At 38.4% G+C, this 25,496-nt stretch overlaps 1 protein-coding gene across 7 annotated transcripts in view; it reads left to right on the plus strand.

Moving 5' to 3' along the window:
* TTC3 (tetratricopeptide repeat domain 3) overlaps positions 1-25,496 on the plus strand; it is a 72,415-nt gene that overhangs the window by 29,479 nt on the left and 17,440 nt on the right. For 6 of the 7 annotated variants that reach the window (XM_055703236.1, XM_055703237.1, XM_027804434.2 and 3 more), the window contains 17 exons: positions 623-689; positions 2,781-2,918; positions 3,960-4,040; positions 4,773-4,885; positions 7,136-7,262; positions 11,343-11,465; positions 11,651-11,752; positions 12,434-12,526; positions 13,233-13,297; positions 14,713-14,855; positions 17,133-17,447; positions 18,243-18,506; positions 18,948-18,994; positions 21,744-21,800; positions 23,054-23,130; positions 23,872-24,024; positions 24,343-25,252. In XM_055703236.1, the coding sequence (XP_055559211.1) occupies positions 623-689; positions 2,781-2,918; positions 3,960-4,040; positions 4,773-4,885; positions 7,136-7,262; positions 11,343-11,465; positions 11,651-11,752; positions 12,434-12,526; positions 13,233-13,297; positions 14,713-14,855; positions 17,133-17,447; positions 18,243-18,506; positions 18,948-18,994; positions 21,744-21,800; positions 23,054-23,130; positions 23,872-24,024; positions 24,343-25,252 (2,875 nt within the window). The remainder of the gene's footprint in view (positions 1-622; positions 690-2,780; positions 2,919-3,959; positions 4,041-4,772; positions 4,886-7,135; positions 7,263-11,342; positions 11,466-11,650; positions 11,753-12,433; positions 12,527-13,232; positions 13,298-14,712; positions 14,856-17,132; positions 17,448-18,242; positions 18,507-18,947; positions 18,995-21,743; positions 21,801-23,053; positions 23,131-23,871; positions 24,025-24,342; positions 25,253-25,496) is intronic. The other variant, XM_055703241.1, reaches the window with a different exon arrangement.

The following is a 25,496-nucleotide window of genomic DNA, read 5'->3' on the forward strand; positions in this document are numbered from 1 at the left end:
CAATCTTAGCATTGAGGATTTAGAGTATTAAGCAATACTTTACCACTTCATTGTACTGGCTACGTTCTATAGTTTGCATGGTGTTTCTGCTGCAGTAGTGGAAAAGAAGAGCTGAGAAGAACAGATCTGTTTCTCTCTCCTCTGCTCTCTCTGCCCCTACCATGCGTAGCTGCTACATATGTTTGATTTTAAGTGGTAGTTGTGCTAGGATAAAGGGTCTTATACTTAAGAAGAGTAGAAAAGGGGAAAGAAGCCTAAGCACCTTCTTATACTGCTGCCTTTGGTGTAGGGAAGTTCTCTAGTCACCTGTTCCGCCCCTCAACTCAGCTGAGAATAAGGTGAAGATAAAAGAAGGCAAATAAAATGATAGAGAAGACTGCTACTTCCCTGAAGCCCTGGTGATTCCTGAGCCAGAAGTATACAAACTATATGAATAGCATCATAATTCTTCATAGTATTATAGTACTTGCTACCTGATTGTGCAAGTGTGCCATAATAATCTCTAGCATGTAGCCGAAAGTGATGTGGTTGATAAAAGCACTGAAGTTTCTGTTTCTTGAAAGTAAGACTATATATAAAGTACATGTACAAACTCATGATGCCATTGTCATGTTATTTGTAGAGATCACCTTGATTTGAAGATAGAGTCTAAAGCCATACAGGATAAACTCTTCTGTACTGTGCAACAGGTAACTGGGAATTCATCAGCATAAAACCTTGAGTGTAAACGACCTTTTAGTACCACTGTTCAAAATCTTGGTTCATTCAGGAATTTAACACTTCATGCTTAGCATTACTTTTATCAGGAGACAAAGATTATATGATTACGCTGATTGATACTGTCTTGTTGCTGGTAGTCATCTTTTTGCTTCTCCTTCCCCTCCTGTAAGACCTCACACTGGAAATTAGTGTAACGAAACTCAGTATAGTCATAGAATAACTTCGCTAAACCCATGAGTTAGTAATGTAGCTCCTTTGTATCTTAATTCATAAGAAAAATGACAAAAATCACTGGAAATCATTCTGGGATTTATAATACTTCTCCCAAAGTTTTGACTAAATATGTTTTCCTCTGTCTGATTATATATATTTGAAAATAATCATAGAACATTTTGTTGGAATAGCTGTTGAAAATGCTATAAAATTTATAAATTGAGAATTCTCCTTCTCAGGCCTTATGAGCAATGAATGTTGAGTATCCCAAAGTTCTTGAATGAAATCATGGAGACATACATAATTAATCATTTCTTCTCTGTTAATTTGGGGAAGCAGATACTGGAAACTCTATTCTGATTAATTACTTTGTAAGACATAACTGGAACCTGAAGAAGGTGCAGGTTCTGCCCTTATTTTCTTGAAAATACCTGTTTTTGTAAGGCTAATGCATTATTAGTATTGAAAGTAACATTTTTAGTTGGCTTAATCAGCTTCACGTGTTACTAGCTTAACATTAAATTAATATAATTTGTCCTGTTCTATAACTCTGTGCTCTGACATCATTAACTTGTAGCATTAGTTCTAGGAAATTAAAATAAGTCTTAATCATGTTTTTCGTTAGCTCATTTCTGCATTTTGATCTTTTCTTTATCTATTTGTAGTTTCCACTGTCCCTGCCACTTTTGTTTGTAACTGTTATTAGATCATGAGTATTTTCTTATGTTTGTCCTTCTTAGTCAGTTGACAGGACGAAGACAAAATAAAATTGAAATTCATAGATGCTTAGGAAAATATTCAGGACATAAATTTAGTATATCAAAAGTGTAATTCAGTTCACAGGAATACAGTTAAGTACTCCATTGGAATAACGTTACAAAAATAGGGCAACTCAAAAGTTATGTTCCATTCTCAGCAAATGTTCCCACTCTTTCAGTTTTTCTCTGCCCCTGTCTTTAGAATCCCAGGCTCAAATGCTGGCATATGGGACAGAGGGGAGGAAAAGGCAGTTAGGTAATCCTACTTCATAGGCTTTTTGTTCATATTGAAAATTAATTCATACTGAAATGATGCAGTGGCCTAAAATACATAGGTGGGCCTCCTCGTTACTCTTGCTTTTTACTTATGATTGCAGGATTAGGTGTTGGAGGAGCTTCTTAAATAGTCAGATTACTTCTACCCTGCCACGGTGATCTGCTCCTGAAGCTAACTTTATTTTAGTGTTTCAACAGATCAAGGGAATGGAAGTTCTTAATTCTGCAGCTGCTTGTCTTGATTTACAGTTTCACTGCTGGAAATTCCCTCAGACTTCAGGAAGTATCTGTAGTGAAAGGCTAATAACATAATGCATTCTGAAACCTTCTAACATTAACGATTAACCTAGATGGAGAGAAAGTGTAGACAGAAAGGAATAGTTCTCAGGTTTGTCAAAAATGTTTGTACACAAAATAATGTACAAGTGAGGAAGAGCGTAGGTCTGGGTTTGGCGATTTTTTCATATGTCAGAAGGATTAAAATGATGCTGAACTATACTTGAAACTTTCTGGAGAGAAAAGGGTATAACCTTAGAACAAAGCCTAGATTTTTAAGAGATTAGCAGCAGTAGGTCCATGAAAAACTTAAGTTTTTAGAAGTTGAATTTAAAACAGCTTTATAAAAATGTACCTGATCTGCTGCTTTAAAAGTGAAGTTGTGATAAAACTCCAGGAATTACACAATATTAACAGTTGTCTGTTGGGTAAGTATTTTAGCAAATAGCTTGCTTGCTTTAAAAAAACCCACAAAGCACGAACCCCAAAGGAAAATACTTTTTTCTCTTGGACTTACTGTTTTCCTAAATATTTTAGGTGGATTTAGCTATGTTGCCAGAAGATGTTAAATCCCTTGTTTGTGACGGTTATACAGCCTTGATGGACCAGCGATGTCACAGTGCTGAACGAGCCTTTTCGCAATTGTTGAGCATTCTAAATCCTTCAGAATTAAAGGTAAGCTTAGAAAAATAACCTAGTTTATCAAAGTAATTGAAGGTTATGCTTTCATTGCAGTATTTCATTCTTTCCTTCCACCAAAATAGTCATTATTACTGTGTTGTTGCCGGTGATGTTGATTACAATGCCAGGTGTTTCACTGATAAGTATGTCAAGGAGCTTACAAATGAGAACAGGATAAAAAACCCAGTAGTAGCATAGGATGTATTTCTGTAATGTTCAGCATACACGTGCATTTCTAGATGCAATCTGAAAAATATTTAGCAAAATAATATTCTTATAAGAACAAACCAAGATGCTCTTACCAAATATCTTATTTGTCCATTGTCAGCTTAACCTTTATTCTTAATAAGGTAGGGTAAAAAGAATTTATATTCTCAGGTCAGGTAACTCTTTGACAGCAAATACTGTGAAATTTTGTGTATATATATCTCTAGCCAATCAGTCATTGACTGACATTTGTTCTTCTGGATTTCTTTAAATTATTGTACTCTAGTATTAAGTTTTGTGTGACAATGTGTGTGCACATGTGTTGCTGTGTTTCAAGCTCTCATTTTAGTAAGGGCTATTGCAATGCCAACAAGTAAGCCTGTCCGAGGAAGTAGTGCACCGATCCATCTGGAATTTTGACCTAGTTTATTAGGAAGAAAAAGGTTGAGAAAAGGTGGTGGGTTTTATTTAAAAGAAGAAAAAATCTGCTCAGTTCTGAACATGAAACGTAGCAAAGACACACTGGACTTCATGAAGTCAACATAGTAAGACCTGTAGTTACAGCTTTTCTAAGAGCAGACATTTCAGGATGTATCACTTTGAAATGCATAGGGGTACCAAATGACCAGCAGTAAAGCTGTAGTTAACCTTTACTTTTTATGTTAGTTGTAACATAAATCTGGTTAGAGGCTATGATAAGAATGATGAGAAAAGAGTTTTCTAGCTCTGTTGCAGTGAAGATCTTCAATTCACAATATACAGTAATGTTCTAGCTACCAGAAAAGTGTTTTTGTGGGTGTTACTACTATAATTTGGCTCTATTTGCAGCAACTGAATCTTCATATTATTAATTATGTTGTAATCATCTATGGACATGCCACTGCTCTTCTTGGAATAGGACAGCCTGAGGTATGACATTAAGCCACTATATTGCTTTTATTCAAAATTCTAGTTCAGGTAGTTGGCCATTTGTTTTTGTCTCTTCTTAAGAGACATAAAATTAGTGGGGAAGGAAAACTTTAAATTTTAGAATAATACAGTTTAATAAATAAATAATAAATAAATACAGTAAAATAGAAGACTAGATCTTTAATGGTTTTTGATAAATTAAGCAACCAAATAAAATTTCTTTTTAAGTTTTCAAATGAGATTCCTAAGTATTAATGAAGTATAGTCAATTATTTTTCTTCTACTTTGTTGTAATGTATTTATACATTAGTGGTTTTGATGCAAACATTCTTCTTTCAAAACAAAAGAAAGAATGCTTTTGGTTTTCGAAAACACCAAAACAAAAGTGTGGGTTGTTTGGGGTTTGTTTTTTTTTTTAATTTTTTCTGCAGTTTTAAAACTGTTCAGTGTCTTCCAATGAATTTTAAAACGTCTGGGTGGTTGTAGCTCAGTGAGATCAATCATTTAATTTCATTATTTCAGAGGGAGCCCTTATTTACTGAGTAAGTTGCCATTTTTATAAAAAGGGAAGCCTTTGTGTGTGATCATAGAGTTGCTTAATTCCCTTTACGGTTCAGAAGTGATCAAAGAATAGGGCATACTGACCCACTCTACTGGAGCAAGAAAAGGAGAGGGAAAGTCAAAAGCTTCTGGCAAAGTGCCACATATTTTTGTCTTAAATTTACTTTGAAGGCATTGACAAAGGCTGAAGACCAGTTTAAGAAAATAATTGAACAGTACCAGGAGGAAAGATTTGGTTGTTTGGCATACTATGGAATTGGAAAAGTGTACCTCAGACAAAACAGGTTGGTATAATACTTTCATTTGAGAAACCGTGATGTAGGGTTTTTTTAAATTATTCTTTGTTAATCACTGATTCATACATCAGACTGAGTTATTACAACTTTAAGTTTGTTACTGCTAAGAATCTGATGGAAGCCGCTGAATCAAGCGGACTCCAGGGCATGGGGATATGACTGATCAGCACACCCCTGCAGTGGAGGAGAGTTCATAGATGAACTACAAAAAAACAATGATCTCAGGGAGAAATGTATCTTAAAGAAAGCTTAACTTATCTCAACACTAGGGAGACTGGAGGGTAACCTTGGTTTTAGATTAAGCAGCTGCACCAGTGAGTCATCTGGTTCCCTGAGATAATGTCTTCCTGAGGTAGCCAGACCAGCATGGGGGAGAGGAGGGGAGTGTGCATGTGGCTTAGCTGAACATAAAGTGCAGAAACTGGGTAAGTACTGATAAACTCAAGAGCAAAGGGCTTGAGCTGGCTTCAGCCCACGTATTCCTGGCGGTACTTCTTCCCAGCATCCTGATGGTAAACGTATAGAGACCGGTAACAGGAATCATGTTTGTATTGATTCGATAGTGTATTGCAATTGCTATGTTATGCTTGTGTTGTGATTTCAGTATATCACTGTATTGCTCTACTTAATCAAAATCCCCTGTAATGGGTTGACTGGCTGCCAGATCCTCATCCAGCTGTGTTCCCACTCCCCCTTCTCAACAGAAGAGGGGGAGAAAATAAGACGAAAAAGCCCAGGGGTTGAGAAAAAGACAGGGAGATCACTTGCTAATAACAGTCATAGGCAAAACAGACTCAGCTTGAGGAAAAAGAATTTAATTTATTGTCTGTTAAAATAGAGTTGGATGGTGGGAAACAGTAAAAATCACCTTTCCCCTACCCTTCCTTTATCCCAGGCTCAACGTCGCTCCCTCATTCCTGACTCCTCTGCTTTCCCCTCCTCCCCAGAGTTGCCCAGAGGGATGTGGAATGGGGGTTGTGATCGGTCTGTAACAGCTCCTCTCTGCTGCACCTTCCTCCATGCCCTCCTCCCCTGCTGCTGTATGGGCCCTCTCCGCCAGCCTGAGTTCCTTTGGGGCATGTCCCCCTGCTCTAGCAGGGAGCTTCCATGGCTGCAGTGCAGATACCTGCTCCAGCAGGGTCCTCTCAGGCGCTGTAGGAGAACGTGTGCTCTGTGCCTGGAGCACCTCCTCCCCTCCCCCTTCTTACCTTGGTGCTTGAAGGGCTGTTTCTCACACTTTGTTTTTTCCTTACTCCTCACAGCTGTGCAGCAAGTTTTGTCTTTTCTTACCCATGCTTTCCGTGAGGTGCCACCATCTTGCCTGAGGGGCTCAGCTGTGCCCCGTGGTGGGTTTGCTGGAGCCAGCTGGGGTTGGGGCAGCCCTGGCCTCTCCTTGCAGAGGCCGCCCCTGCAGCACTGCTGCCCCCCCCTCCCAGCACAACCTGGCCACATAAACCCAGTACAGTGCCAAATAAATAAGTTTAATATCAAACTGTAAACCCTTCTTATATGCAATATCTAAAAGCACCTGGTCAGAGTGTGTTGCAAACTGAGAGGGGATTCCTCCTTCCACAGGGTAGCCAGGTGCAGTCATCTGAGGCCCAGGAGATGTCTGTGTCCCAGTCCCACAGATGCAGCTCGTTTCCCTAGTTTTGACTCCTAGGCTGCATGTGTCCCAAAGGGGTGCATAAACACACACATGACAGCGCAGCTGAGCTGCCTAGACTACCCCAAGCAGAGGAGCTCCCATGTAAAACTCATTTAAAACATAAATATAGGCAGCAGAGTCCTGTGCCTCTTCCCTGGCTGATCAGGGTTGAAGGTCAGTCATGAACATACACATGTCCTGACTCTCTGTATTGACAGGCACACCCAGGGTCATGGGTCCCCTGAATGTCAGTGCAGCCTCTCAGCCTGCCTCACATCTGGACTCTGGGCAGGCTGGCTTACTGGTTCACGCCTTGAGTCTTTTATACTGAAGAGTCCTTAAACAGATAACGAACTGGTGGTCTGTTTGTTTCTAATAATGTTTTATTAATCTGGGCTCAGTGCAAACCCTGTGGGACTCGGAACTGACTTTACATAAAGCTACTGTGATGTCTTTACCTAGGTACTCTTTCATTCCACAGATCATATTCTTGCCCCCTCCTCCCCCTCATAAAGTAAATTGTGAAGAGTATGATACGTAGAAGTTACTCATATATGATTTGAATGTGTTGTACCTGTTTCAAACTTCAGATTTTCAGATGCACTCGATCAGTTCATGAAATCGCAAACAATGGTTAATCACAAGATTGTACCTGGAGTATTAACTTGGCCCACAACATCTCAGGTCATTGAAGAGACACGGATAGAGAATTTACAGGTATGTTTCAAAATAAAATACAAAAAAAAAGGGGAAAAAAAGGCATAAAAGGCAAAAAACCCCTGTTCTGTCAGATGGCCTTTCAAAAAAATAAAAAGGTTGTCATCCTCCCATCTTCCTCCCTGGCCCCCCGTTGTCAAGGCCAAACAGAAATGGGGGGTGAAAGGGAGGTTTCAGTCTGGAGCAGCCAGCACAAGTGCTGCTGCTCATTGTCTAGAGTATTGTCAGCACCGAGGCTTGGTCTTTGTAGAGCAGAACTCTGAGGACAAATTTGAGCATATGGGAAGCATCCCATTTACAGCACGAAGGTGGGGGCTCTGTGTCAGGCTCTATGCTTGGGTATTTCCATTTAATAATACTGTTCTAATCTGCTCCAAGTGTTTCATTATGTGTTGACTTCTTAGTTGCACATTACTGAGCATTAAGTAGATGTATTATATACAGTGTAATGCTAGAGTGAACCAGCTAAAAATTCAAATTAGCAAAAATGTGAAGTTGAAAACTGCAGTAATCATGCTGTATTTAAAACCAAGTAGGAGAGTTTGACCATGTAGTTCTTGGTTGATGCAGTGGGAGTTGTATGGTAAAATTCACTCTTTGACTTGAAACATCTGACTTGTGGATCTGACACTACAAATTGCTTTCTCACACTCCACAGCTCTTTTTAATTATTATTACTGTTACTGTTTTTAAACTATAATTGAGTCACTGTTATTTGTTAAGGGTTTCTGGATAAACCATGTCATGAGAGGTAAGATGCGTGAGCTGCTCTGCATGGATGCAGTTTGACATAGTAGAACTTGCTAGGTTATTCAGTGTATGAACTTGGCTATACTATACTGACCTGCTTCATTTCTGGTAGAAGCAACAGTACTGTTGTTTCTGAAACCAAAACTGACCTAAAGATTTCTCACAGATCCCCAGCTGACACCACAGTAGTCTGGCCACAGTGATACGTTGGTGGTCTGGGACTTCTAGAGAATGTAATACAAATACCTGAAAGGCTGTAATTGGTGGTCTGTTTGTTTCTAATAACGTTTTATTAATCTGGGCTCAGTGCAAACCCTGTGGGACTCGGAACTGACTTTACATAAAGCTACTGTGATGTCTTTACCTAGACACTATTCAGGGAGATCTCTGTAGCTCCAGTGCAGAGTCAGGTCTGAGCTGTCCCTGGGAATGTACGTGATCCTGTAATCTGTGGCATAGGAAGGCATGGACCCCAAGTCAGTGAAGAAGTGAGATCGTTTATTGCATACAAGTGCTAGTTATATACAAACGCTTATCTACCCAAGTTCTGCCCTGGAATGTGCCAATGTGCATTAAGGCACCTGGGAATTTGTCTATGTGTAGCAAAGCAGTTACTTATTCAGAGCTGTTCACACGCTTGTGGTTTCGCTGCCAAATTTGTCTGCTTATCTGTACACTAACAGTTCTGCCAATTCAACCTTGTTTCTCTACAAGGTCAACTTATTTTAGTCCCTTACAATTCCCCCTTTTTTGTTAGTTGCGATAAGGCAAAGGTTGCATGCAGCTGGGTGACCATGACTTGATTCGTGCTATGGTCAAATAAGCACTGAACACAAAAAAAGAGGCATGGGAGACATAAAACAAACATCAATCGGGCAGTTAAGGCGGTTATTATAAATCCTGCAATATTTTTGATCCACGGTCTGAAGTTTCCCAGCCATGAGAAAAGTCCAAAGCCATCCCACCCCTGGCTTTGCTGTAAATCTTTAAGGCTTTGAAGTTTTGTATGCTTGTGTGAATTGATTCAGAGTGGTCACTCAGATTCATGCAACACATCCCATCAAAGTCTTCACACCTGTGTCCCTGTGCCAACAATAAAAAAATCAATAGCAGCTCGGTTCTGTAGGGATGCATGACAGACAGAATCGATATCTGCTAATATACCTGAAAGAGCAGTGCTTGTAACATTACTTTCTTTAGCAAGCCAACAGCCTAATTTATTAAACGAGTTAAGGGTGTGTGCCGTTTGTACAGAGGAGATCAGAGAAGCAAAAACGCGTTGCGCTGTGTTCCAGAAATGAACCTGAGGGTTACGGTCTGCTGTGAAGCTTGTGCTACGCCGTTCTTGAAGGTCGTGCAGTTTCCATGCCCTAATGGCTAAATCACTGGGGTGAAAGAAAGAAAGTTTGTCAAATGTGCAAGGCCCTCCTGCTGCCCTGCTCGGAATTCCCATCCAGGCCCTGTCCCCACCGATCAAAAAGGTGTTGTTCAAAAGGCTTCCCGGGCCTATTGCTGGGTTTACTGTTCTAGGTGCTATATAATTGCACCAGGTGGACTCAATCTGATAAACTGCTGACCTACTTGTCAGGTCAGTGCCTGTGCTGTTGAAATATGGCCCGCTAGTGTGATTCAGATGGAAACACACTGATGCTTTTATGGTTCCCAATAGTTCCAGTTCTGAGAGAGCCGGAAAGTTACTGATTTTTATCAAGCCTTTTCCCTCCACGTTGTTCTCTTTAGACCATTGAGCACTTTCACCCTCTGTTAAGCGCCAGGGGCCGTCACGCCACCATTTTGATTCCCGGACACCAGGGTTGACACAAGCCCCCCAGTCGAGGCCACTATGCATAGCTCACAAAAATCAGACAACCACAACATATATTGCATCGGGTGAGCACCATGTGAAGAAGGTGACCTCCAACTGTGCGGTGCGAGTGTATAAGATTCTGCCATTGCTTCAAGAAAGAACGTAGTGAACGTACTATGAATTCCCCTTTCCCACACTGCTTTTCTTGGCTCTTTGATAGCCTCATATTGCATAGGCTACTGTTCTGGAGGCTGATTTGGCTGATAAAATACTGGACATGCCACTGCGACTCCCAAACCCCCTTGTTTAAACGCTTCCTGCTTGCATTCCTGCCACCAATCCCCTGGACTCCCTTTCACCCTCCCCAAAAACACGGTCAACTCGCTGGGGGATGGGAGGAAGAAATCTGGTTCATTTTCCAAATCTGTAAGACCTGGATCAAAAGGGTTCTCAGTGTCGATGGAGTCATTGTACGAGTTGTCCTGTTTCCACATTTGGTTCTGTGCCATCAGGGCTGCTGCAACTGGTGATGGGAGCTTTGAGGGCAGAGGAGGTGCAGACAGGATCACCGTTGTTGATGGTGTGTTGAGAAGAGCCGCGTTGTCAGTGGAGTTTGCAGCCTCCCCTGGTTTAGCACTGTTAGTAGAATTGGTCGACACTTGGTGAAGGGTAGTCAGAATCTGCCACCAGGCTGACAAATGCTTTCCTGCAGCGAGGTCTCCCTCCATGGCAGCATCATACAATTGTCTGCCAGCTGCTTGCCAGGCAGTGATTTGCAATGTGCCATTAGTTAGGTAGAAAGTCCAACACTTGGTCATGGGTCCAAAGTTACTAGCTGTGGACCCATTGCGGCTTGTTGCTGAGCTGCAAGCAGCTGTCGCAATACATCCAGGCTGCACTGCTGATTTTGGGCTAACTTCCCTCCCATGGTTCCCAACTGCTCACCTCCTTTGTAGGTGATGGGTGCACACAGTCAAAGTTCCTGCGCCTCCTGGTTCAGTTGGGTGATGCCACCGGTTTGGGCTTTGTGAGCCTCCTCTTCAGTGTCCCCGCGCGGGCGCCGTTTGTGGTTATTGCTATATAGTGCTAGTGCAAGGTCAACTTATTCTAGTCCCTTACAGTAACCCAGATCCCAGGTGAGGCACTCTGAAGGGCTAGGGAACAGTGGTAATGAGCAGACGGTATCTGAGTAACCTGGCTCATCATTTTGGTAATAGAAAATTTACTTATCTCATGCATTTGGAATTGGTCAGCATGTAAAACATTGGTCCAAGATAAACGTGCATGCAGGGAAGCTAGGAGTACTTAGCTGATAGAAGTTCAAATGTGCTTTCGAATGTTTTGCCATAAAAGGACAATCTTCCGTAGCTTTCCCTAGAAAAGAATTGTTCTTTTGGTATTAGTCATCTGCTGTTCAGAAAGATGTGTGTTTCGCTGCAGAGTTCCCTAGAAGTTTGCAAGTAGATACTGAACAACTTCCTGGTTTCTGCACAATTTGTCCTATGTAATTTTATGTTTCTCAGTTGACTTTAAAGAATTGTATTGAAGAATGCAAGTTCCCTCCGGAACCAGATGCAGTTTGTCGATATCAGAAATGCCATGGCCACTCCAAAATCCAAATATTTTTTACAGACCCAGACTTTAAGGTAAATTTTTAGTCTAAAAGGGTTTGGGAAATAAAACTTTGTTTACATGTTTCCTGCCTCCTTTGATATTAGAGGTATCTGGAACACACCATCTTATCCTATCTACTGTTAAGTTGTGCACTGGTTTCTGTTGTGGTGTTTGTTTTTTTTTTTAATGTTAAATTCATACTATTTCTCAATGTTAGGGTTTTATACGTATTACTTGCTGTCAGCAATGTAGAGTGGAGTTTCATATCGGCTGTTGGAAAAAGTTGAAAACAACAAACTACAGTGATAAAAATGATAAGGTAAGAGCTGTGTCAGACTATAAGCATATTTTTTTTCTTTTAAGTCAAGATTATAGCATTCCTTTTGGTTTGTGGTAAGTGCAGTGCTACAGCCTGATGTTTCACCTGCATGACAATGACAGGAGGAGACACAGGAAAGAGTAGTCTCTTGCTAAACTGACTGATGAGCGAGTATGGGTGAATCTTGCTGTTCTTTACAGAAGAAAGACCTGTCTGTGTGAAGGCTTAGTATGCTTAGCCTGTTTCCCTTGTATCATTTATGTCCTCCCATATGGAAGTTTTATTCCTTCTACAGTCTTGAGGTTGAAGCAACAGTTTGACATTGAGAATGTCTAAAGGAATTTTACAAAATACAGTATCAGCAGCCAATATAAAATTAAGGGAAATCCAGGCAATGTATGAACTCATAAAAGAATATTCTTAAACTTGACTCTTGAACGTGAAGTTGGAGGGGTTTTGCCATACCTTTGGGAATAACAGCTGTATGCTACAGATCTAGGATCTTTTTGATTTGCAGACCTTGGCCAAGTCAGCTGTCACGTGCTTTCGTCATCCAGTAAGAGTTTAGGATTGTGCTAGCTTTAATTACCTTGGTTGTCTCAAATTAAGAAACTAATCTGTATAAGAACATAGGTTTTGAATGCATTTAAATGTCTTTGTGTGTCCCATTTTCTCCTGCAGGATTTTCTTCAAGAATTGTGTATCACTCCTGATTGTACAGGCCTTATTTCAAAAATAGTTATTTTCAGTTCTTCTGGTCTGGTAAAATGTGAAGTAAGTAAATGTTCATATAAAATATGAAAATAATATTTAAATTTTTCACTGTGGTAAAGGAAATAAAGTGAAGTTGAGAATGTAGCTGCAAACATAGAAGTAATATGCTGTCTTAATCACAGAATCTGAACGTTACGTAGGAATATTAATTACCTGTTCTCTTCTTACCTGGTCTTCTGGTAGAGCAAGCATTGCCTTATGGTATTGGTTAGAACTGTCATGTATAGGAACCAGAGATTCGTTTTATATTTAGTTTGTGTGACATGAAAGGAACTGTGTTAGTTTAAGTCAGAGCTGTTCTTGCTAAATGAAATGATTGTATTGGAAGAGTGTTGTTACCCTCTACAGAGTCACAGTAAGATGGATGCATCTTCCCAGGGCAGTATTGATCTGCGAGAACCAAAAAAATGATTGTCACATTTGCTTTCTGTCCACTGGTAGAGCAAAATAGCCTCCAGTTCTTCCTGACTTTGTGTTATCTTTCAACCTGTCTTTTCTGCAAATAAAGATGTATTGCTATATACGAGATTGTAGGAGTAGGGGGTAACTTTAGGTGGACCTTCAGTAGGCTGCATATGGGCTGCATTATCTCTTTCATAGTATTACTTTTACTGCTTTCCAAAGCATCAAATATTCCTAGGTTTGAGTACAGCAATGTTGCATTGTAACCCAAATTTAATTAATATGATGTCACTTATTTTGGTAGTTTGAACAAAAAATCACAAAACCTAAGGAACCACCAGGAGGCTGTATTAAACAGAAATGTTCAAGGTAAGCTCTCTGCTGTTTAAAACTAGGTTGAATCAATTTGAGAACAAAACAGTTTCCTCTAGGATTCGTTTTCATACCTTTTTTAAAGAATTGCTAAAATCCTGCAAATACTTTGGAAAGCTATTCTTGCCCTTTGCCTCTGATAAACTAAATAGTCTGGTAAAACACATTATATTCCAATTATAAAATCATTTAAATTAACTTGTAAATGAAGATACAGAGCTACAGACTTATAACGTGAGCACAGGAGGGCGTTAACTGGTATTACTGAATAAGTTATTGGTTACTCTCTACTGGTCATACGATTCTTTAGAAAAAAAAGTATCTGTTTGGTAACAGGAAGCTTTTCAAATATACAGGATATGAGTTGATGCAGATCTGATTCCCCACACATCTGTATTAAGGGATGAATTGTCCATTGCACCATTGACTTCCCAGCAATTTGAACCAAGAATTTTTGAATATAAATTGTGGCAGTCACCTTTAAGTTTTCTATACTTGGAACCTAGTTTCATTGTGAAATATGCAGGCAGGGAAGTAACATGTTTTTTGAGGAGAGTGTGATTTGGAGGCTGTGTGCGGACCTTGAGGACTTGTTTCTTTTGCTCTCCATACATGTATTTAATTTGTACTAAAATACTTAACAATTAGAAAAGAACAGGCATTTGTTACTCTTCTGAATGGATTGAGCGTCTTAATTACTCAACATGAAAGTCAAGTGTACTAGATTAGAGTACCACCTCTCTTTGCAGTCTGAGATTGCAGGCATTGTTCTATTCCTTCCTCTTGCTAGAGGGAAGAAGCTCATCAAGGTTTTTAGCTGGATGGGAGAGGAGGTATTGCTGTGTGGCCCAAGTTCAGCACCACTGTTCCACAGAACTGACTATCTAACCAACTTTGAATGTTTTGGAAGTGTGAATAAAAGCTGGATGTAATGATGTATTTCAGTTGTTGATGCATGTACCTTTGACATATAACTTGAGTTTACACTTTTTGGTCAAGTAAGGTTATAAATAATGAGGAATCACACTGAGAGGATAGAAAAAATTGATTTTTAAATGTTAAGGAAATCAAATGTTAGTATTTGGTTCAAAATGCTGAGTTATAAGTTAAGAAAAAAACCCTGATAGTATTTAAGTTAATCCTAATTCAGACATCTTTAATGGGAGTAAAAGTTATTGCATCTTGAGGATATTTTACACTTACATACTTGATCTTTATGAAACTTCTATGAAATTTTGTGGTCTCCAAACTTCTAAATGAAAACTAGCTTTATTATAGTTGTACTTCTCAACATAGTATTTTATAGAATGGAGCTTACAGCTATTGTAAAACATGAAGAATAACTGAGATGTGCTGAACTCCTTTGGCAACTTACCTGAACTAACGTAAGGCTCACTGCTTAATTTGTTCAGTCTTAGGAAGTTAAAGATTAAACAAGAGAAAAAATTACAAAGAAAACATGCACGAGAAGAGGCACAGAATTCTGCTAAAAAGAAAATAGAAGAAAACCAGATGGGAAATGGAAATGAACCATCTCAATGCAGTGATCACAGTGGTATGTGGAAGTATAGATTATTGTTCTAAGTTATCATGAGGTAGCATAATTAGCATTCTGAATGTCCTAAGTCAAATTATAGTAGAATACTAATGTGGGACATAATTCCCCTCTTAAATTTTACTTAAAATTACTTTTATTTCGGTTCTGGTTTTAGTTTCTAAATACTATAAGGTGTTAGCATATGGTTAAGTTTGTTGTAGGAAACTTTTATTCTTGCTTCATTGTTCACAACGAAGCAGCCTGAAGAGGGCAAAGGCTCCAATTCAAAGTTAATCTATTTAAAAGTAGTTTCAGAAAAAGCTTTATGCCCAGCAAGTTAGGACACTGCTACAGGGAAAAAGAAAAAAACAAAAAACAAACCAACCCCAACTGCATCTCAGTTAAAGAACAAACAATATCTGAAGCCCAGGAACTGCAGTGACTTGAGTAAGTATATTTGAGAGGATTGGGGAAGATAAAATACTTCAACCTGTAAGTATATAGTTAGATAATGCTTCAGGTTTTGTGTTACAGTTATGTTGCTCTGCAGTGCTGCCTATTTCGGAGGTGTGAACTTCTACTGCATTTTGTATTGGGGCAAGCTATAGTGCAAAGAAAAATGGATGTGTTTTGTTTGGGTTTTTTGTTTATTTTATTTTTGTCTGCATTGTTAACTTCAAAATAGTGCTCACATTGATTTCCTTGTAGAATTTGGTATTAAATACCGAGGGCACTTTTTCATCTCGTACATGCCATATTTGGAGTTCTCCAGAACCCTGTTGCCTGTTCAGTGGCATATCCCAGCACCTTCTCTTAAAAAAGCTCTCGGGTGCTACTCTTTTTAGAATTTTTTTCTTAATCATTTTGTTTGAGAGTGGTCCCTTCCAATTAGCACCATAGTTTACTATTTTTGCTTCCATGTGGTTTTCTAAAATCATGTTCAATTGGGTTTGTGTTGGGGTTTTTTTGAAATCTAGGCTGTCTGCTTTTCAGTGGCGTATCTTTAGTTCTGGTCATTGGATCCACTGCAGGTCACTGAGTTACACCTATGTGACTTGGCTGTCCTAAATGCCCTTAAAACTTCCAAGGACTAAAAATGCCTTTGGTGTGACAAACACACTCACCCTGAAGTACTGTGGGTAAAAGTTGGGACACTGATGCAAGAATATGTCAACATGAAGCAACTTAACACATTTCAGAAAAATGTGCGTTGGTGTTGGCCAACCCTTTTTATCTGTCATGATTTAATTCTGTAATAAAATTGGGTCTTGCATGTCGTTGGAGACAAGCTATCTATTACCCTGGAGGTTTTTTTGGCTTGGGGAAATTTTGTGAGGAAATCAAAAACACCTGATTTAATCTCCCAAACTTTCTGAGAGGCTGAGAGGCCAATTTCAGGGGTTAGCTAGATCACAAAGAGGTTTTTTTTTTGTTTTGTTTCATTAGTAGCCATAGCTACCTTTTAAATAAAAACAAATCTGCTTGTTAATTTGGGGGGGAAGTGCAAGTGAGAGGAGCACTTGTTTGTATGCATTTTGTAAGATACAGAGGTTTTTAATGCAGCCTCCTGCAGGATAAAATCAGGCATGGCTAGCACCTGTAGAGCTCATTGAATCCTTTAGTAAGCTTCTAACTGTTTGTGTTACAATGCTTAATTATTCTCTGTGTATGTAGTGTCTGGGTTTTTTTTTTTAATTTTTTCCAGACCTACATCTTTTGACTATAGTTACTCTCAGTTAAGCTGTGAAAGTGGCATTCTATAAATGTGTGGTCTTGAAGAATAATGGAAGGTGAAGGCTGATATGAGCCAGTTATCTTTTTCATTCTAGTTCCACAAAGAACCAGTGGCAGGGTCAGGACAAAGGTTTGCTTCTAGGTATATGCTCAGGCATTCAGAAGTGTGCCCTTGCTCTGAGAACTGATGCTCGGGGGAGTTCTGCCTCTGCGTGAGGGCTGGCATGCAGCCCACATAGATAAAGCTCTATAGACAATTGCTGGAAGCTACTATTGCTAGCTGGTATTTTTTTTTTCCTTTCTGAAATCTAGTAAGGTGCTAAGGATTGCTTGTTTGTGTAAACCAAATTTAAAACAATGTTTTACCAAATTCATAATGCTAAAGCTAGTTTCTGTGAAAAGTTCTATACTTCCTGTAATTTTCAGTGTCGTGATAAAGCAAATAATGAGAAACACCACTTTAGGCCAAATTATCTGTACTTTAAAGTTGGTGGTTTTAATTGTGGTAAACAGACATGTAATCTTCTTTTGTTTGTTGTTTTTTTTTAAATCCCATTATAGGTAGTGTTCAGGATTTATATGATGGTGATCGAGTCCTGCAGCATATCAGTCTAAATGCTGAGCAAATAAAAACAGCTGTTTACGATGCTTCCAAACTATTAAAGGAATTACTTTCATGGTTTGTAATCAGTGAGGAGGATTACATGTCATATTCCAAAACTAGTAGCACGTCATGTGAAGTGATGGAGCAGCTCATCAGTTACTTAATTCAAGAAAAAAACAGAGTAAAAACAAGGGGTTTTATCCATGTGCTGAGTGAACTGGAAGAAGTGGATCCCAAACTACACAAGTGGCTTAAACATCTTAACAACTTGGGTAGGCTATATGTTTATGTAATAGCAGAACACCTTACCCTAACATAGTTGTTCAGTTTACAGATTAAAAGATAACCTCTCTGTTTTCCAGTCTCACTTTTCTAACTTTAAATGGTAAAGCTTTCCTCTTTTTCATTTACTTGACCCTTAGCCAGGATTTCTAGAGAAGCTTGACTATTGGTAACACAGAAACAACCTCTCTTGTCTCTGCAAGCAAAGCATTGGCAGGGTTTTGTCCATGTAAGAAAGAGAAAATTGAACAGATTGATTTTTATAATGTCTTTAAATTCCAAAGTAGGCTTAAAGAATACTTGTATAAATTTATTTCTGGAAGGTAAATCATTGGGGGGAGTGGTGGTGTTTGTCATAAAAGTTGAGCTGATTTTATGATTTGGAAGTAATTTAACTTGGTGCTCTTTGGTAGCCTTGCCTTGCTGTGTAGTTTCCTGTTGAATTTATAATTGGATGAAGGCAGGAGTTTGGTTTTGCAGGCAAAATGGATGTAAGATGCCAAAACCTTGGACAAAATTTGGGTTCTTAATTCTCTTCTGTTGTGTCCATGTCCTTTGAGGAATTTTTGTAGATTTATTATGCTAATAATAATTTGGTGTTGACTAAGAGTAAAATTTACCATTTTTGTTTGCATTTTCAAGATACAAAAGGTTTTACATAATCTGCTTCAGCTACTGTATACTTCACTTCTAGAACAAACTGTTCCTCTTTGAAGAGGAATATCCCACTGTAATCACTAAAACTCTGAAGCCAGAATGAAATGGGGTTTTTTCATCTCTTTTAGGTCTGACAGCTACAAAGAACTTCCTTCTTCAATATGGACAGTTTTTAAAAGAACTTGACCTTTCAGTTTTAACCACCCTCTGGAATGAGAAGTATGGTAGTAAATTTGACTATGTGACAACTAGTTCTGAAGACAAAGAAATTTGTGATTATTTCTTAAAACCACCCTTAGAGAAAACCCGTTGTTTTATATGGCTGTTAGAAGACAACAGAGAAAACTTTCCATTTCTTCATCAAGCTTTAGATGAATTCTTTGATAAAATGGGTGAGTGTGCAAAAGTCATCGTTCTTGCAAGCATTGTATTTTGTCTGGTTTTATACCACATTTGATGGGCTCTGTAAAAGGCCAAAACCTCAGCAAACTACTAACTGCCTTATTATATGGGATCCTCTGTGTTCAGTGCTTAAAAGGCGATGTAGCCTCAAAAGGCAAGCCACCCCTTTTTAGGTTACATTCTGCTGTTTTTTCGTCTGCCACAACCAGCAAGTGAGTTTACTTTAATGCATGTATGATGTCCGATCACAGTAAGTATGTATCTTTCAATTTAAGCATAAAGATTCTGCGTCTACAGCCTTTGAGATGTTTTGGTAGTATTTGATAAAGGATTATAATAATTATTACTGTAATTTCATAGCTCACAATTCTAAGTTACATAATGTATTTGTATTTCCATTTATGAATGTGATTTTGTTATCCTTTCAATAGATGACCCTACCATTATATTAAAGAAGCAGGGAAATGAAAATATATTGGTAAGTGAGCTTAATGTCTATTTGGTATAAGCTCAGAAAAGAAGTATGTGTTTGGTGTTTTAAAAATTTGCAAAAGCAAATAGGGATGTGCATCTCTGTTTATTTTACATCATCATAATTCAGACCTGATTAGAGATTTACTCTTTTATCTGGCCCCACTCCCCTTTTCTTAAAGCATTTGAAAACTGCTTAACATTTTTCTTAGAATTCTGTCAGTAAAATACTTGGGTTTTCTCTTTTGTTAAAGCACAAACCATCATGATACCTTTTAGATTATGAGCATTTCAAGGATGCAGTTAAGGAAGTCACAGTGAAAGCAGATGAGAGTACACTGATGTGCTGTATCACCTCTTTTGGATAGGGAAAATAAGGCAAATAAGGTGCATGGGAATAGCATTTGCATATTACTTGGTAAGAGCAGTTTGGTGTTAACTTTAAAAAAAAGTCTCTGAAAATATCATTAGGAAAATTAATTCTAAAAAATGCTTATTTAACAGACAGACTCTTACTAACTTGAAACTGCATATTTACCATGAGAACTGAACTTGAAGTGTGATTCTTCCTTGAGCATCCTTAACTTGAATCTGCATAATTTTGTATACTAATTGTACTGTATATTTTACAGTCATAAGCAACAAATGGGAACATGGTATAACCCAGCTTTACCTTCAGATGACATTAAATTGTAAGGCTGGAATTTAATGTTTGTTCCACTAATAAGCAAAGTAAATTTGGAGTGAGTTAGACATATTTTGCATTTGTTTGTTAAAATTTATAGATGCTTTTCAGGTTCAACCCATAAGTCTTCAAGTGTACATCATTCTGAATCACTTTTTCATTAGTATCTTAATTAAAATCCATTCTAATTGGCAGAAGTATGTGTATTTTGGTTAATTATGTTTGAGGCACTCATTTAGAATTATTCTGGTGTGCAGATAAATTTATCTGTACAAATCCAAGATGTACTTTTGGTAGAGAATAAATCTTTAGAGTTAATTAATATACATGTTGAAAAAGCAAAGAATTCCACATTTTATTATTTCGTGAATTGGAAATCCAAGGATGAAATCACAAAATCATTTAGGTTGGAAAAGACCTTTGAGACCATCAAATCCAATTGTTAACCCAGGACTGCCAAGCCCACCACTAAACTGCCTTTAAGCACCACATCTACACAGTTTAAGTGCTTCCAGGGATGATAATTCCACCACCTTGCTGGGCAGCCTGTTCCAGTGCTTGACCATCCACCATTTCAGTGAGGAAATTTTTCTTAATATCCAATCTAAACCTCCCCTGGTGCAGCTTGAGGCTGTTTCCTCTTGTTCCATCACTTGTTGGGAGAAGCTACCAACACCCACTTTGCTACAGCCTCCTTTCAGGCAGTTGTAGGGAGCAGTAAGGTCCCCCCTGAGCCTCCTTGTCTCCAGGCTAAACATCCCCAGTTCCCTCAGCCGCTCCTCATAAGCCTTGTGCTCCAGACCCTCCACCAGCCCCGTTGCCCATCTCTGGACACGCTCCAGCACCTCAATGCCTTTCCTGCAGTGAGGGGCCCAACACTGAACACGCCATGCCAGGTGCGGCCTCACCAGTGCTGAGTGCAGGGGCACGATCCCTTCCCTAGTCCTGATGGCCACGCTGTTTCTGATACAAGCCAGGATGCTGTTGGCCTTCTTGTGTTGAATCTCACACAACTGGCTTCAGCCAATCGATCCAGCCTGTCCAGACCTCTCTTTAGAGCCTTCTTGTCTCAAGCAGACCAACACTCCCACCCAGCTTGGTGTCATCTGCAAACTTACTGAGGGTGCACTCGATTATCTTGTCCAGATTGTCGATAAAGATATTAAAGAGGACTGGCCCCTGTGCTGAGCCCTGGGGATTAGCACTTGTCACTGGCTGCTGGCTGGATGTAACTCCATTTACTGCTGTTCTTTGGGCTCAGCTGTCCAGCTAGCTTTTTGCCCAGCGTACAGTACACCTGTCCAGGCCATGAGCAGCCAGTTTCTCCAGCAGAATGCTGTGGGAGATGGTGTCAAAGGCTTTACTGAGGTCCAAGTAAACATCATCCACCCTTTCCCTCCTCCTCTAGGCAGGTCATCTTGTTATAGAAGATCAGGCTAGTCAAGCAGGACTTGCCTTTCATAAACCCGTGCTGGCTGGGCCTGATCCCCTGGTTGTCCTGCAAATGAAAGCCATTACAATAAAACTATTCTATTTCAGTGTTACTTATATCCTAAAATAAAGTTAGTAAGTTCCTGTTAGTAGCATTATGTTAATTTAATCACAATCCTATCAAAAAGTGAAGATGCATTTTATTTCCTTCATCTTTGCATATCTTAGAAGACTGAAGTGGCCAGAACATTTGACAGTTCTCTTGGCCTCTGGTTCCCCATGCAAAACTCTGTTGTGTGGGGTGTCACAGCTCTTTAAATACATAATTTCAGCTATAAGTAATGAGTAAGCATCTGAAATACTGGAATGATAGAATATTGCAGTTTTAAAAATCAATGTTCTATGTGTTTAAAGAGGAAAATGATGAAAAGGACCCAAATGGATAAAGTCTTACAAAGCTCTGTTACTGTTTTCCACCTGGGGATGGAGTGGAGATAAAGATTGCATACGTCACCTTGTAAATCTTGCTAGTCAAGCTAGAATGAGAATTTGAATATGAAACTTTTTAAAATTCACTTACTGGTTTTGGAAATGCATCATAATTTTATTCTAAATAGTGACTTTATTTTTTCTGTTTCAGACTAACTGTATCAAAGTTAAAAACAAAAATAGGAAGAAGAACTCAAAAGACTCAAGGGTCGGTAACTCTTTAGCTGCTTACTACAAATAGGCTTTTCAGAATTGCTGGTGTTCAGATGTGTGGGGGCTGTTTTCCAAAGTATCTTGTGGAGACTTGCTTGTGGAGTAGTTTTTCCTAAAGCAGAAAAATGCTGTTAAGACTCAGTTAATACAGTTGTGTTTAGTTCTAAACTTGAAAAAAAATTATTTATTAATAACTTTGGCTCTGACTAGATACCGATACCTTCAGTCTGTCCACTGTATTAATTCTGAATGAATGTTTTGATCTTAATTTACCGTATTGGGGAAATGAGTACAATACACTGACTGCATTATGTAATTATTACTTTAAGCTCCATGTTGTTTTGCACTGACATATACCAGATTTGTAGAAGGACACTTTACCAGTCATTTTGAGAAAGAAAAATGTGTCCTTAAACTTCATGAAGTAGATCTGAAATTGTCTTCAGCATGCGCCTATCAGTGACCAAAGATGCAAGTGTTCCATTTATTGCTCAGATAAATGTTATTATTTGATTGGTATTTTATAGATTTTGCTTTATTGAAAGCTTCAGATAGTCGTCTTTGTTTCCTCCATGCCCCTACCTTTTTATAATTTGACTAGAATTTCAGGAGTAAACATAAGATTATTTTTTTTCTTTTCTGACTTGGATGCATTTATACAAGTCAGTGTATTTCTAAAGTTGTTAGATGATAAAAAATAAAAGACAACTAAAACATTTGTAATGGTGAACATAAGAAGTTAACAGGTGCCTTATTAAAACCAACATGGAACTAGAGATAATTCAGACTTGCTTGTAGTAAAATTATTAAAGCTTGAAGGCTCTCAAATGTAAAGGTAGAGATTTCTAGAAAGTCAGCTGATGTGCAGCCCAGTGGAAAGAAGTTATATGAAAGTCATAACAAAGTGAAGCTGTAGCATTGTTTGTTTTTTAATCCAAAGTCAAAGAAAAATCAGGCACGTCTAGTATTTTGATGAAATTGGTAAAAAAAGAGGGAGATTGGGCTGAACATCCCAATTATTTTCCAAAATGAGTTCTGAATAAGAAATTAATAATTTTACATTAAGAACCTTCTTGCTATGGCTTAGTACTCATAATTGTACTTAAAAGTTTTGTAGTTCGTAATAAGGCTCTGAACATGATAAAGTTACAGAATAAGGTTCAGTGTAAAGTTTCTCAGTCTTTTACAGTTGGATCATTTTGCAAATATTTCCGTGACATAAAATATTAATAATCTGTTTTTAATTAGTCTATTTTAGTATTATCCAGTGGAGTTAGTACAGCAGCACGAGAAGAAGATAAGATATTTATAGAAGAAAATACTTTGTAAGTACCATCATATATCCTTGCTTTTATTGCCTGAACTCCAAGGCAGTGTCTTAGAAGTACCAAGTCTGGGTTGACATCTAAGTGTGTTTGATATGAGCTTGTATAGAGCCATTATTTCTATGCTTCCAGGACAGGTGGAAGGGGCATTAGAATTTTAAAGTTCTTAACAATATAGGAAGTAACCAAATGGTTGCCAGGCTGCAGCCCAATACATCTAGGCCAAAAGCTGTTCTTTCAAGCAAGATCTTACTTGTGTTATGTTCCATTTTAATATAGCAAGAAATTGATAAATTTGTGCATGTTCCATCAGTCACAACTGAACTTTCAACTGAACTTTGCCATCCACACCATATCAAGCAGGTTGTGATGATGAACTGAGGTAATCTGTAGTGGTTTGCTCAGAATTTGTGTGTTCATCAGGAGTCAGACTGTTGTATTTGAGCCCTGTTTCGGTCTTGCTTGTACACGTGGAAGCTACCAGCAAGAGCTAGTCCTTATTATTAGCAAGCAGCAGGTCAGTTAAGTTTAGCAGTCGAGTGTTTTGGGGATAGTGTTTATTCTGCTTGTTAGAAAAAAGTTTGCTATTGGGTTATATTTTTAGCACTATGCAGTTACCATACAGTATGCTGTTTTCAGTGTATGTGAAAAACACAATTACTTTCAGGGGCAAGAATTATTGTTCACATATGCACTATTTCTTTCTTTCTTCTCTCTCTCTTTTTTCCCCAAATGCTACAGAGATTTTACAAATTCTTATGAACCGTTCGTAATCCCAGAATATCTTCGGGGGCAACTAGAGGAATTTGAAGCTCTCTGTGACATTTCAAATAGCAACAGTTATCAAAGACTTTTCGATAATAACCCAGATCAAACCTGTGAGAGTTTATATGAGTATGTATACATTTCTCTGTTTAGTAGATTAAAGGGTTTAGTAGTATTTCATAATTTTTATAACATACTGTGTTTAAGTCCAGAATTTGAATCCTGTTGGGCTGGTATAGGTAGGTATATACTAATCCTTTGAAATAGTTGCATGGTTTTCGTAAGATGTGGGTAAGCAAGGGTATTACAGAAGATTTTTATGCTTGGCTAGAACACCATCTTCCAAATCACTGCTCAGTAGTTCTGATATAATGTATTAAATACTATTTTAGGTTTACGTGAAAGAACTTTTATTAATAATGACAACTCTTTTTGTTTTTCTTGAAGATATTTCTCTCAAATCTTGGAAGAACATGGCCCTATGGAAATTAATAATAAATTACTAGTTGGGGAATATGAACAGTTCCCTGAAGAAGCTCAAAAGATTGTAGAAGATGAAGGTGGTCTGAAATCATTTCTTCTGAAATCCCTTCGTTTCATTATGGTGGATAATCTTATTGGCTTAAGAAAGCATGCAGTTCTAATTAAAGAAAATACAAACAGAAATGAGACTGGAGATAATGAAGAAGAAAATTATATAGTCTGTGGTATGCAAGAAAATCCTTCCCAGAACAAGCTACAGTTAAATCCAGCTGCTAAGGAATTCAAACCGCTCTCTTATCCTAAGCAACCCCATATATCAGCATCTACTGATTTAACAGTAGCAAGTTATGAGACTACACAATATTTGCCTGGGTCTTCTCCTACTTCATGTGAATTGGTGCATTCTTTGCATAGTCAAAATATTGATACCACAGAAAATGAGTCATCATTTTCAGACCTTTTACTACAGTGCTTTGATACTAGAAGTACTGGTATAGTTTTGCCTCAGACTTCCTGGGGTTATCAGTATGAGAGAGTATTGCCAGTGTCTTCTCAAATGCCTCTCATGTCAAAAGTTGCAGAGCAACCTAGTTATATTGATGCTGATCATGTAGCTCATCAGTATAATGATGAATCAGTGATTTCAGATGGAAAACACATCTTCAGCAGTTTTATATCAACTGAAGTACAAACATATGAAGACCCTCAGTGCCAGCTGGAGAACTTGGGTGACACATGTTATGAAGGCAATTTTTCACTTGCAAATAGTACAAATAAAGCTGAATGTGGTATAGAGGTTATTAAGACGGAAAATGAAAGTAGAGATATACCTCTAATGAAAAGCAATCCTCATGCAAGGATGATAGCTGTTCAGGTAAGAAATTAAAATGGAACAGGTATCTGAACTTTAAAGTGATAAATGACAGTGTTGAGCACTGGTAAGTGCAACTCCTTTTTGAATTATTTCTTTATGACTTCCCAAAGGGCCAAATGTTGTATAGAGTGTCAAGCACAAATACTCAAGTAATGCTTCCAGCCACCCAAATGTAAAGGATCTTAAGAGTAGTATTTTGCATTCTCTAGTACTTATCTCCCCCCAAAAAGGCAATGAGTTGGAA

Source organism: Falco cherrug, chromosome 2 (assembly GCF_023634085.1).
Source record: "Falco cherrug isolate bFalChe1 chromosome 2, bFalChe1.pri, whole genome shotgun sequence".
NCBI classification, from domain to species: Eukaryota; Metazoa; Chordata; class Aves; order Falconiformes; family Falconidae; genus Falco; species Falco cherrug.